The 12,228-nt window shown below is 49.3% G+C and overlaps 1 protein-coding gene across 5 annotated transcripts; it reads left to right on the forward strand.

Annotated features, from left to right (window-relative positions):
• The first annotated feature begins 5,439 nt into the window (after window positions 1-5,439).
• On the forward strand, window positions 5,440-11,769 carry LOC122692567. Of its 5 annotated transcripts, none has more exons than XR_006340684.1 (8): window positions 5,440-5,599; window positions 5,829-5,864; window positions 9,323-9,460; window positions 9,581-9,623; window positions 9,714-9,751; window positions 10,570-10,622; window positions 10,696-10,918; window positions 11,166-11,288. XR_006340684.1 is itself a non-coding variant. In XM_043900249.1 (8 exons), the coding sequence occupies exons 1-8, from the start codon at window positions 5,461-5,463 to the stop codon at window positions 11,335-11,337; spliced, it is 903 nt and encodes a 300-aa protein (XP_043756184.1). In that variant the 5' UTR covers window positions 5,440-5,460; the 3' UTR covers window positions 11,338-11,769. The 5 variants fall into 5 exon arrangements, 4 of the variants coding, with proteins under 4 accessions (XP_043756184.1, XP_043756185.1, XP_043756183.1 ...); XM_043900249.1 differs by having other exon boundaries at window positions 9,714-9,768; window positions 10,696-10,962; window positions 11,166-11,769; XM_043900250.1 differs by having other exon boundaries at window positions 9,714-9,768; window positions 10,696-10,958; window positions 11,166-11,769.
• The last annotated feature ends 459 nt before the right edge of the window (window positions 11,770-12,228 follow it).

Consider the following 12,228-nt stretch of genomic DNA (forward strand, 5'->3'; position numbering starts at 1 on the left):
CTGATAGAGTGCCTGAAGAACTATGGATGGAGCTTCATGACTTTGTACAGGAGGCAGTGATCAAGACCATCCCCAAGAAAAAGATGCAAAAAGGCAAAACGGTTGTCTGAGTAGGCCTTACAAATAGCTGAGGAAAGAAGAGAAGCGAAAAGCAGAGGAGAAAAGGAAAGATATACCCATTTGAATGCAGAGTTCCAAAGAATAGCAAGGAGAGATAAGAAAGGCTTCCTCAGTGATCAGTGCAAAGAAATAGAGAAAAATGATAGAATAGGAAAGACTAGAGATCTCTTCAAGAAAATTAGAGATACCAAGGGAACATTTCATGCAAAGATGGGCTCAATAAAGGACAGAAATGGTATGGACCTAACAGAAGCAGAAGATATTAAGAAGAGGTGGCAAGAATACACAGACGAACTATACAAGAATATCTTCACAACCCAGATAATCATGATATTGTGATCACTCACCTAGAGCCAGACATCCTGCAATGCGAAGTTAAGTGGGCCTTAGGAAGCATCACTACAAACAAAGCTAGTGCAGGTGGTGGAATTCCAGTTGAGCTATTTCTAATCCTAAAAGATGATGCTGTGAAAGTGCTGCACTCAATATGTCAGCAAATTTGGAAAACTCAGCAGTGGCCACAGGACTGGAAAAGGTCAGTTTTCATTCAAATCCCAAAGAAAGGCAATGCTAAAGAATGCTCAAGCTACTGCACAATTGCACTCATCCCACATGCTAGTAAAGTAATGCTCAAAATTCTCCAAGCCAGGCTTCAGCAATACGTGAACCGTGAACTTCCAGATGTTCAAGCTGCTTTTAGAAAACGCAGAGGAACCAGAGATCAAATTGCCAACATCTGCTGGATCGTCGAAAAAGCAAGAGAGTTCCAGAAAAACCTCTACTTCTGCTTTATTGCCTATGCCAAAGCCTTTGACAGTGTGGATCACAATAAACTGGAAAATTCTGAAAGAGATGGGCATACCAGACCACCTGACCTGCCTCTTGAGAAATCTGTATGTAGGTCAGGAAGCAACAGTTAGAACTGGACATGGAACAATAGAGTGGTTCCAAATTGGGAAATGAGTACGTCAAGGCTGTATATTGTCACCCTGCTTATTTAACTTATATGCAGAGTACATCATGAGAAATGCTGGGCTGGAAGAAGCACAAGCTGGAATCAAGATTGCCGGGAGAAATATCAATAATCTCAGATATGCAGATGACACCACCCTTATGGCAGAAAGCGAAGAAGAACTAATGAGGCTCTTGATGAAAGTGAAAGAAGAGGGTGAAAAAGTTGGCTTAAAACTCAACATTCAGAAAACTAAGATCATGGCATCTGGTCCCATCACTTCATGGCAAATTAATTGGGAAACAGTGGAAACAGTGAGAGACTTTATTTTTGGGGGCTCGAAAATCACTGCAGATGGTAACTGCAGCCATGAAATTAAAAGATGCTTACTCCTTGGAAGAAAAGTTATGACCAACCTAGACAGCAGAGACATTACTTTGCCAACAAAGGTCCGTCTAGTCAAAGCTTTGGTTTTTCCAGTAGTCATGTATGGATGTGAGAGATGGACTATAAAGAAAGCTGAGTGCCGAAGAATTGATGCTTTTGAACTGTGGTGTTGGAGAAGACTCTTGAGAGTCCCTTGGACTGCAAGGAGATCCAACCAGTCCATCCTAAAGGAGATCAGTCCTGGGTATTCATTGGAAGGACTGATGCTGAAGCTGAAACTCCAATACTTTGGCCACCTGATGGGAAGAACTGCCTCATTGGAAAAGACCCTGATGCTGGGAAAGACTGAAGGCAGGAGAAGAGGGTGACAGAGGATGAGATGGTTGGATGGCATCACCGACTCAATGGGCATGAGTTTGAGCAAGCTCCAGGAGATAGTGAAGGACAGAGGAGTCTGGTGTGTTGAAGTCCATGGGGTCGTAAAGAGTTGGACATAACTCAGAGACTGAACAAGTCACAGAGGTGATGTTATTTGTTACAGGGGTTGGAGGAGCCTAACGCAATCTCTTTGGTGGAGGGTCACGAGGTGGCTACCAGAGCCAGTTTGGTCCACTTGCTTTCTTGTGTGTTTTTTTTTTTTTTGTCCAGTGAGGGAGAGAGAAGTACTTCTCTTTCATGCTTCTGATTGGCCGTCTCAAGTCATGTGCTCATCTTGCGTGCGTGCTCAGTTGTGTCTGACTGTGTGACCCCATGGACTGCAGCCCACCAGGCTCCTCTCTCCATGGAATTCTCCAGGCAAGAATACTGGAGTGGGTGGCCATTCCCTTCTCCAGGGGATCATCCCAACCCAGGGATGGAACCCGTGTCTCCTGCATTGCAGGCAGATTCTTTACCATCCAAGCCACCAGGGCAGCCCTTGATCAGTACAAAATGTAGCTTAAGACGGTTGGTGAAAGATAGCATCTTAGGAGGGAACTGTGGTTTACGCTGTGGCTCATCAAGTGTAGTGAACCACAGCGCTGTGACCAGGCTTGGGCAGGTTTTCTGTTTATCTCCCCTGTTACACTCTCCATTAGACACCTCCCCAGGGCAGAAGCTCCTTGTCGGTTTCTGTTCAGCTTACAGCAGCAGACTCAGCAATTCCTCCCTCAAAATGTAGCCTACAAATCTACATGCACGGGGGAAAGCTGATGTGTAAAAGAACGTTGATTGCACTTGTAAAAAAGTGCATTGATTGCCTTCGTTTAACACAGAAAGGCTGGAGAATATGTAAAAGTCAGCCATATGGCTTAAGCAAATAATGGTGCGTTCAAGGAAGGAAACATTTTGCAACCATTCAGTAAGCACAAGCCCTGTTTTCCTGTTATTTTTAAACAGGTTGTCTGGGAGAAGAGTTCAACGAGGACATTGTGAAATGTGGGTGGGTGGGACTTAGGGAGGATCCCAGCCAGTGGGGACATCATGGTACCTGCAGCAAGGTAGTAGGAAGGGGCGGGAGGTAAACACAGTGTCTCATGAACAGGCGCTGTTCTCTCTACGTGCCCAGGACCACCCATTATTAACACTTGTCCCAGAGAGAGCTGAGAGTGAGAGGCCGCCCAAGAAGCCCTGTGGGGCTGGAAGCTCAGGAGCGGGGGTCATCTCATTAGAGGTGACACGTTAGGAGGACATGGGTTCTCGGGGGGTGGAGGGGGTCGCAAGAGGAGGTGTGTAGGTTGGCGGCCAAGATCTGGTGGATCTGATGAGATGGAGTTGAGAGGAGGAGAAAGCAGAGGCGGGTGAGCCGGAGGAGAAAATGCGTCTTGTGCTACCAAAACTGAGGATGGTCGGTTTTGGAAGAGCCTGGGACCCCCAGCACCAGAAAGAGCAGAGAAACACAGAGCTGACATCGGGGAGGGGCCGTGGGCTGAGCCGGGGCGCTCATGGCCCTCCTTGCCAATCTTGGGGTGCTGCTCATAGTTATGAGGGCTCCTCCCTGGTTGGCTGAGACCAAGGCGCCTGAAACCTTCTCTGCTGAACCAGGCATTAACTGTGGAGACCCCCGGGATCACCAGAAATGTGGCGGCCACAGACAAGCCAATGACAGCCTCTGTGGTCCCCAGGGGCAGCGCCGGGGGACAGAGAGAGAACTGGCTCATGGGGGAGCTTGCCCAGCCTCATACCGGACTTCTAAAGACGGTTTTCTTTTTTTTGAGGGGGAGGATAGATTGGGGGATTGGGCTTGACATATACACACTATGATGTATAAAATAGATAACTAATCTAACAAGAACCGACCATACAGCACAGGGAACTCTACTCAATGCTCAGCGGTGACCGGAATGGGAAGGAGCTCAAGGGATACAGGCATACGGGTGGCCGGGTCACTTCGCTGCCCACATCGCTGCCACATCACTGTAAAGCAACTACACGCCAGTCTAAAAACAAAGGTCCTTCAGGGGCTGGAATATGTAATGTATATACTTCCAAATATACATAGTTACATATGTATAAATATATATAATATATATGTGCTTATAGACACAGTAATATACATGTGATAATGCATGCACACATACATACACCTTTATATATTTATGTGCAATTAATAAAGTATATAATTATATATTTATATGTAATTATATATAATTTTATATACAATTAGATATATTTGTATGGACTTTCCCAGTGGCTCAGCAGTAAAGAACCCACTTGCTAATGCAGGAAACATGGGTTTGATTCCTGGGTCGGGAAGATCCTCTGGGTCATGGCAACCCGCTCCAGTATCCTTGTCTGGAGAATCCCATGGACAGAGGAGCCTGGAGGGCTACAGTCCATGGGGTTGCAAAGAGTCGGACACGACTGAGCAGGTGTGAACCTATATACAATTACATATATTTATATGCAATTATATATTGATTGTCCCTTGAACAACATGGGTTTGAATGGCATGGGTCCACTTACATAAGGATTCTTTTTTTTTTTTAAGTTGGGGACATCTTTATTTATCTATAGGCAATTAGTGTATCAAGTGACTAATTAATGTATCAAGTGACTCCCAGGTGCCAAGTCCCATGTGAAACTCCAGAATAGTCCTACTCAATGTCACTTATGTCTTTGTGGGAGAGAACTGATGATCAAAACTGTAGGAATGGAATGAATATCAATGCTTCCTTTCCCCCCCTTTTTTTCAATTATGAAGTCTCAACCTCATTATCTGTTTCTTTGATTTTCTTTCAGTTTCTTTCAGTTTGAATATGATATACTTAAAGTTTAGGACTTGTTTTGGGGTGTTTTGGGTATTCATTTTTTATTGAGGTATAAGTGACATATCACATTATATTAGTTTCAGATGTTTTTCTCTAAAACTTTTTCCCCTTTATTTCTTTCTCTGTGACTTGGTTGCATCTTTTCACACCCACCCTTACTGCAGAGTCTGTATGGTACAGAAGAACTGGTCTTCCAGGCCTCTTCCCGGACCGACCCACACTGCTGTCCATCGAACTCTCAGGCCTCATTAACGTTGGCAACACCATCCCTCAGAGTTTCCTATATCAGAGTCAGTCTTTTCTAGTTGCGTGTGATCTCCTTTTTCTGGGGGAGGAGGAAAATTTCCCTCAGTTCTTCTATTTTAGATGTGTGTGTGTAGTCAGTGGTGTCCGACTCTCTGACCCGGTGGACTGCAGCCCGCCAGGCTCCTCTGTCCATGGGATTCTCCAGGCAGGAATACTGGAGGGGGTTGCTCTGCCCTCCTCCAGGGGATCTTCCCCACCCAGGGATCGAACCCGCGCCTCCTGTGTCTCCTGCGTTGCAGGCGGATTCTTTCCGCGCTGAACCATCGGGGAAGCCCTGTGGCAGATAAGCAGGTCTTTGTGGAGAGCCGGTCTCCCACATCTTCGCGGCCGGAAGATCACGGCTGGAAACCCGCAGGTAACCACGCCCGGCCCGGGCGCCGTGGGGAGGGTGGAGGGGCAGCGTCTCCGTGTTGCACAAGCAACGCTTCCCCTTCTGCCGGGAAAGCGATGCTGGCACTCCGCGGCGGGAGGTCTCGGGCCCGGGCGGCTGGGTCGGCGGGGCAGCCGTGCTGGGCGGGCTGCGCGCGCGGGCGGTGCGGGCCGGGCATCGCCATGGCCCCGAGCGTCCCTCTTCTGCTCGGGCTCGGTGAGCGGGCGGCGGGCGGTCGTGTGGGAGGCTGGGGAGGGAAGAAGGCGCCGAGGAGCGGTTCGTAAGCGGGCTCCTCTGCTGGGACTCCCCTCTGTGAGGCCCCGGGACAGGGGACTGCAGTGTCGTCACCCGCGGGCCGCGTCTCTCCAGTTCGCTGAGCTCCAGGCGTCTGGGAGCCCACTGTGTTACTGGCCGACTTCTCTGACCACGTGTTTCTCCCTTGCAGTGTTCTGCCGGGACCCAGGGATTTGGGCGCAGACTGGTGAGTGGTACCTCCCTTTTTCTCCCAGAGAACTCCGAGTTGGGCCGCGGGGACGTGGGGGTGAACCTGTGCAGCCTTGACCGAACCTCAGCCTTTCACCTGCACCATCCCTTCCTCCACAGGCTTCGCTTCATTAATTTAAATGGTTTATTTACTATTTACTTTTTGGCTGCACCGGGTCTTCGTGGCTGGGCGTGGCCCTTCTCTAGCTGCGGTGAGCAGGGGCTCCTCTCTCGCTGGGATGCTCGGCGTCCCACCGCGGCGGCTTCCCTTGTTGCCCGAGCACTGGCCTTGGCTGCCTGGCTTCAGTGGATGCGGCTCCTGGGCTCTAGAAGGCGGGCTCTATTTGCGGCGCACGGGCTTAGGTGCTCCTTGGCAAGTGGGATCTTTCCGGACCAGGGATGGAACCGACGATGTCTACTGAATTGGCGGGCAGATTCTTTACCACGGAGCACCAGTTGTTGTTCAGTCGCTCGGTGGTGTCCAACTCTTTGCGACCCCATGGACTGCGGCACGCCAGGCCTCCCTGTCCTTCACTGTCTCCTGGAACTTATTCAAACTCACGTCTATTGAGTCAGTGATGCCATCCAACCATCTCATCCTCTGTCTTCCCTTTCTCCTGCGTTCAATCTTACCCAGCATCAGGGTCTTTTCTAATGAGTTGGCTCTTCGCATCAGGTGGCCAAAGTATTGGAGTTTCAGCCTCAGCATCAGTCCTTCCAATGAATATTCAGGACCAATTTCCTTTAGGATGGACTGGTTTGACCTCCTTGCTGGCCAAGGGACTCTCAAGAGTCTTCTCCAACACCACAGTTCAAAAGAACCAATTCTTTGGTGCTCAGCTTTCTTTATGGTCCAACTCTTACATCCATACATCACTACTGAGCCACCAGGGAAGACCTTAATTTATTTTTTGTATTTTAATTCTTCAGCATTTTGCCAATCTTTGGTAGAAAACCTCTTCCCCTCTCTAGAAAGCTTCCCAATCTCCAGCTATTCCCCATCGGCACAGGTGAGTCAAGGAGGAAATGCTTAGGTTTTCGTTTAATGCAGAAAGAGAACACAGCTGAGGTCGACATTCACAACGCAGACGCAGAGAACCGGGGACATCCGTACGGGCCCCAGGTCCCCCTGTGGGTTCGGGAGTGTCACTTGTTGGGGGTGCTGTGTGTCCTCTCCATTTGCGGTCACCTCACCTGCCTCCAGGTGGCTCAGTGGTAAACAATCTGCCTGCAAAGCAGGAGATGTGGGTTCGATCCCTGGGTCGGGAAGATCCCCTGGAGGAGGAAAAGGCAGCCCACTTCAGTGTTCTTGCCTGAGAATCCCATAGACAGAGGAGCCTGGTGGGCTACAGTCCATGGGGTCACAAAGAGTCGGACATGATTTAGTGACTAAAGAACAACAGTGATTGCCTCCAGCTCACTCAGCTATGGAAGTTCTGTTCAGAAGGAAGGCACTCTTGACTAGGAGACAGACTTGAAGTAAAATGAAGACATCAAGATTTGCTGGTTCTGTGACCTTTTGCAAGCAGTTTCCTCATTTGAGCCCCAGGTTCCTTCTTTCTAAAGTGAAATTATAGGAGTTCTCTGGAGGTCCAGTGGTTAGGTGCCATTGCCATGGCCAGGCTTCAATCTCTGATTGAGGAACTGAGATCCTATAAGCGGTGCAGCACAGCCAAAACAAAACAAAACAAAACAGAGTGTTGCATCAGGTAAGATACGATTCTGTCAAGCTCAGACAACAAGCTTTTGCTCAAAGTAGGCATTATTGTTTAATGTTAATAGTTGCTAGGTAACATGTGTTGAGGTTTTCTCATCTACCAAGTACTATTCTCAACATTTGTACATATGATTTTGTTTTAATCTTATGAATCTATCAGGAGGTAAGTTAGTTTTTTCATATTCCAGATATATTGAGCCCTGGTTGTGACCTCAACATTGTACTGTTTGGCATAGGTTTTTAGTAAGTTAATTGAAATATAGTTGAAGTACAATATTATAGCAATTTCAGGTGTCCCTGGTGGCTCAGGTGGTAAAGAATTGGCCTGCAATGCAGGAGACCTGGGTTCGATCCCTGGGTTGGGAAGATGGGAAGATCCCTTGGAGAAGGGGCCAGCTACCCACTCTAGTACTCTGGCCTAAAGAATTCCATGGACCACTGTCCATGGGGTTGGAAAGAGTTGGACACGACCGAGCGACTTTCACTTTCACACTGTATAATGACCTTATGAAATGATGACCAGGATACGTCTGGGAACCATCTGTTCTCGTGTAAAGTTATTATGTTATTATTGAGCACCTTCCCTGCACTGTGTATTTCATGTCTGTATTTTTTTATTCTATAACTTACGATTAGTACTTCTTAATTCCTTTGGTCATTTTGGCAGCCTCCTGGTTATTCTCTGGTTCTGTAGGTCTGCCCTTGTTCTGTTTTGTTCTTTAGATTCCACATGTGGGAGCCGATGGCATTTTCTTTCTCTGACTTATTTCACTTAGCCACACGCCCTCTGGATCCACTCGTGGTGTCACAGATGTGCAAAATTTTATCTTTAAAAAATTAACTGATTAATTTTGGCAGCGTTGGGTCTCTGTTGCTGTGTGCAGGCTCTCTCTTGTCGTGGAGCACGGGCTCTTCATAGTTGCAGCTCGCAGGCTCAGTTGTTGTGGCGTGTGGGTTTAGCCGTTGCGAGGCATGTGGGATCTTCCCGGACTGCGGATGGAATCCATGTCTCCCGATTGGCAGGTGGATTCTCAACCACTGAGCCACCGGGGAAGCCCAGGGTTGTTGTTTAGTCGCTCAGTCGCGTCTCACTTTGTGACCTCATGGACTGCAGCACGCAGGCCTCCTTGTCCTTCACTATCTCCCGGAGTTTGCTGAAACTCATGTCCATCGAGTTGGTGAAGCCGATCCAACCGTCTCATCCTCTGTCGTCTCCTTCTCCTCCTGCCTTCAATTTTTCCCAGCATCAGGGTCTTTTCCAGTGAGCCAGCTCTTCACAATAGGTGGCCAAATTATTGGAGTTTCAGCTTCAGCATCAGTCCTTCCAATGAACACCCAGGACTGATCTCCTTTAGGAAGGACTGGTTGGATCTCCTTGCGGTCCAAGGGACTCTCAAGAGTCTTCTACAACACCACAGTTCAAAAACATCAATTCTTTGATGCTCAGCCTTCTTTACGGTCCAACACTCTCATCCATACGTGACCACTGGAAAATACAGTAGATAGTTTTGTTGTATAATTTATCTCAATACGCAGAAGAGTAACAACTTCTGTGCGTTGGCTGATGCGTCTAGATTCTGTTATTGCATAGGTTCACCAGTTTCCAAAATATCCACCAACTTGCTCATATATGGAAGGTGACCAGTACATATACAGTAAATACAATACATATGTACTGAAAGGATGACTTGGTCCAGCCGGAGACCAGCCACAGATCTGTACTGTTCCCCAACTCCTAGACCTACCTGAAGTCTACCAAAACCCTCTTGAAGAAACAGCCCTTCCCGTCGTGTCTGGGAGTTCCGCCATCGGGCTCCTCCCTCTCCTCTTCGTCCTCCTCTTTATCCTCTGCCTGTGCTGCTGTGGAGGCCAACACGGTACGTTCTGGAAGGGGAAGGGTTCCTGGAAGGGGAAGGGGTCACCTGGGTGGGGGGAGCGTGGGGAGGGGCTTGGGGGGTCCCCTACCAGGAAGGGCTCTCAGCATTGCCTCTCTGTAGGTTCCGCTGATAATGAGACCAAGAGCCAACTGGATTTTAACAGGTAGGAAAATCCGGACTCTTCCCAGTAGAAAACACTGTTTCTGCCTCATTCCTCAGACCTGCCTTAATGCATCTATCTCCTTTCCCTCAGCTCCAACCCTGGCATGGACTTCTCAGAAGAAAATCCGCGTAAGAGGAGTGAGGAGGTGGGGGAGCCGGGCTGGGGGAAGGATGCCTTCAGGGGCAGATAGACGGCATCCTGGAAGAAGCTGAGACGCTGGGGGCAGGCCTTACCACATGTGATGTCACTGCCCTTCCCTGCTTCCAGTCGTCCGTCTGAAAGCGACTGGTGTCATTCCTGGGGGCTCTGAAGAGCTCTGTACCACAGCCCTTCCTGTCTCGGTGCAGAGAAGAAGTCAGTGAGAGCCAAGTGGTAGATGAGAAGTGATTTACTAGAGAAGGATGCTTGCGAGGCTTACAAGCGGGCAGATCTGAGAATTTACTGGGCTACAGTTTTATAATCACAGGAAAAGTGGGGAGGGGGAGAAGACCTTCTTTGAATTTCTTGAGTAGACATCACAGTTCCATCATCAGCTCCTCCTCCAGGTTGAGCAGGTTCCCCCGGCCCCTCCCCCAGGTGTCCCTACATGGTCAAGCAAGGTCCACAAATGATTGTTTTTTTTTTTTTTTTAATGTGTGTAGAGAGCATGTCCCATGGGTCATTAAATCTCAGGGCTCCCTGGGCAGGATGTGGGGCTCAGGCCACCGCTGTTTCCTTGTTGGGGGCAGGTCTCCTGCTTCTGTTGCTAAGCAAACCTGCTTTCTGGAGTCATCCACTTACAAGGGTCTCCCATACTGTCTGTACCTACCATTCCCTGGGGGACTAACTATTCAATCACCTCCTTGGTCCACTCACTCCACCCCGTCATGGCTCCGAAATACTGACGGCAGGACTGGGTGACCAGAAGGCCTTTCCTGGAAGCCTGTCCTCTCCTCTTTCCTTGCAGATGACGTCTCGGTGCACCTCCTGTTGGAGGAGGACAGACAGACGGACATGCACGTGAGTCTCCCCCCCTCCCCAGCTCCCCCGGCCCCTCCCCCAGGCGCTCACCCCTCACTTTGTGTCTTCCCAGGCCCACCCCGAGGAATGCCCATGGGGGTCTTCTGAGTCCTCCGCTGAGCCGCACCAGGACTCCTTCACGCAGAGTGAGCTTTCACTGCCGTCTTGCAGCCCTGAAGAGTCCTCAGTATAGCCCCACGTGGACCCACCTTCCCCTCATCTGGAGCGCGGAGCGGGAGCTGGCTGTGTGCACTCCATGGCGCAAATGCCCCTTAAGGAGCGTGGGGTTCCATGGGGTGAGCTGCTCACACGCCCACAGCAGCCGTCATCTTGTGTGTAAGTGAGTGTGTGTGTGTGTGCACGCACGCACCTGCCCAGTCATGTCTGACTCTCTGTGACCCCATGGACTATAGCCCACCAGGCTCCCTGTCCACGGGATTCTCCAGGCAGGAATACTGGAGTGGGCAGCTATTCCCTTCTCCATTTCCTTCTCCAGGAGATCTTCCCGACCCAGGGATCGAACCCAAGTCTGTTGCCTTGCAGGTGGATTCTTTTACCACTGCGCCACCTGGGAAGCCCCAGGCCTCATTTTGGAGCTCCCCGCAGACTCAAGAATACAGAAGCCTTGTCAGTCCTCAAGAAATTCTGGGATATGAGAGATGGAATATTTCCTGCCGTATCAGTGAACAAAGGATATCACAGTCACAAGCAATGACGGCCACCGCGGATGGTGAGCTGGTGAGCCCCGAGGGCACTCAGGAAGGAAAGAGCACGGCCATCTAGCAGTCGTCAGACTGTAGCCACCACTGAGGGTGAACCCGGAGGGACCTCAGGACATGAAAACAACAGGATCCTGGCCCCAGACAGCTGAGGCGTGCATCAAAGCAATGATTTCAGCGAGCCCAGACTTTTCCATCTTCCCATACGTAGAAAAGCGCTAAATTCCTTAACTTGGGATAGCTGGTTTTCTTTAATTGGCAGTAGCATTTGAGGTTCAGATTATCCACCTTTTGTTGTGAAGCTTCTATATAACCTGGCTTCTCCCCTTTTTTCCTTCAAGCAGTTCTCTTGGGGTTACTTGAGATGCTGCCTCCTGGGCTTGAGTCCTAAGAATATCTGACGAATAAAACATAACTCTCAACGTTTAGGTTGCGTGTATATTTTTGGCAGACAGATGCATCACACAACTCTCAGCAGATTCCTGGTTCTCACTAGAACGGGACTAAAGAACACCTGCTTCTCAGACTCCACTGAGGGTCAAATGAGGGAATGCTTGAACAGTGAGAAGCAGTGGTGTGGTGGTGGTGTTCAGTTGCTCAGTCATGTCTGACTCTTTGCGACCCCATGGACTGCAGAACGCCAGGACTCCCTGTTCTCCACTATCTCCCAGAGTTTGCTCAAACTCATGTCCATTGAGTCGGTGATACCATCCATTCAAGTTGGTGAAGCTGATTCAACCATCTCATCCTCTTTGTCCCCTTCTCCTCCTGCCCTCAATCTTTCCCAGCATCAGGGTCTTTTCCAATGAGTCAGCTCTTCACATCAGGTGGCCAAAGTATTGGAGCTTCAGCTTTAGCATCAGTCCTTCCAATGAATATTCAGGGTT

The sequence above is a fragment of the Cervus elaphus genome, chromosome 4 (genome assembly GCF_910594005.1).
Source record: "Cervus elaphus chromosome 4, mCerEla1.1, whole genome shotgun sequence".
NCBI lineage: Eukaryota > Metazoa > Chordata > Mammalia > Artiodactyla > Cervidae > Cervus > Cervus elaphus.

Coding starts and splice junctions, on each gene's coding strand:
- LOC122692567 (XM_043900248.1), top strand. CDS start 5,461: ATGCTGGCACTCCGCGGCGGGAGGTCTCGGGCCCGGGCGGCTGGGTCG. Junction 5,600..5,828: donor CCCTCTTCTGCTCGGGCTCG/GTGAGCGGGCGG, acceptor TCTCCCTTGCAG/TGTTCTGCCGGGACCCAGGG. Junction 10,623..10,695: donor ACAGACAGACGGACATGCAC/GTGAGTCTCCCC, acceptor GTGTCTTCCCAG/GCCCACCCCGAGGAATGCCC.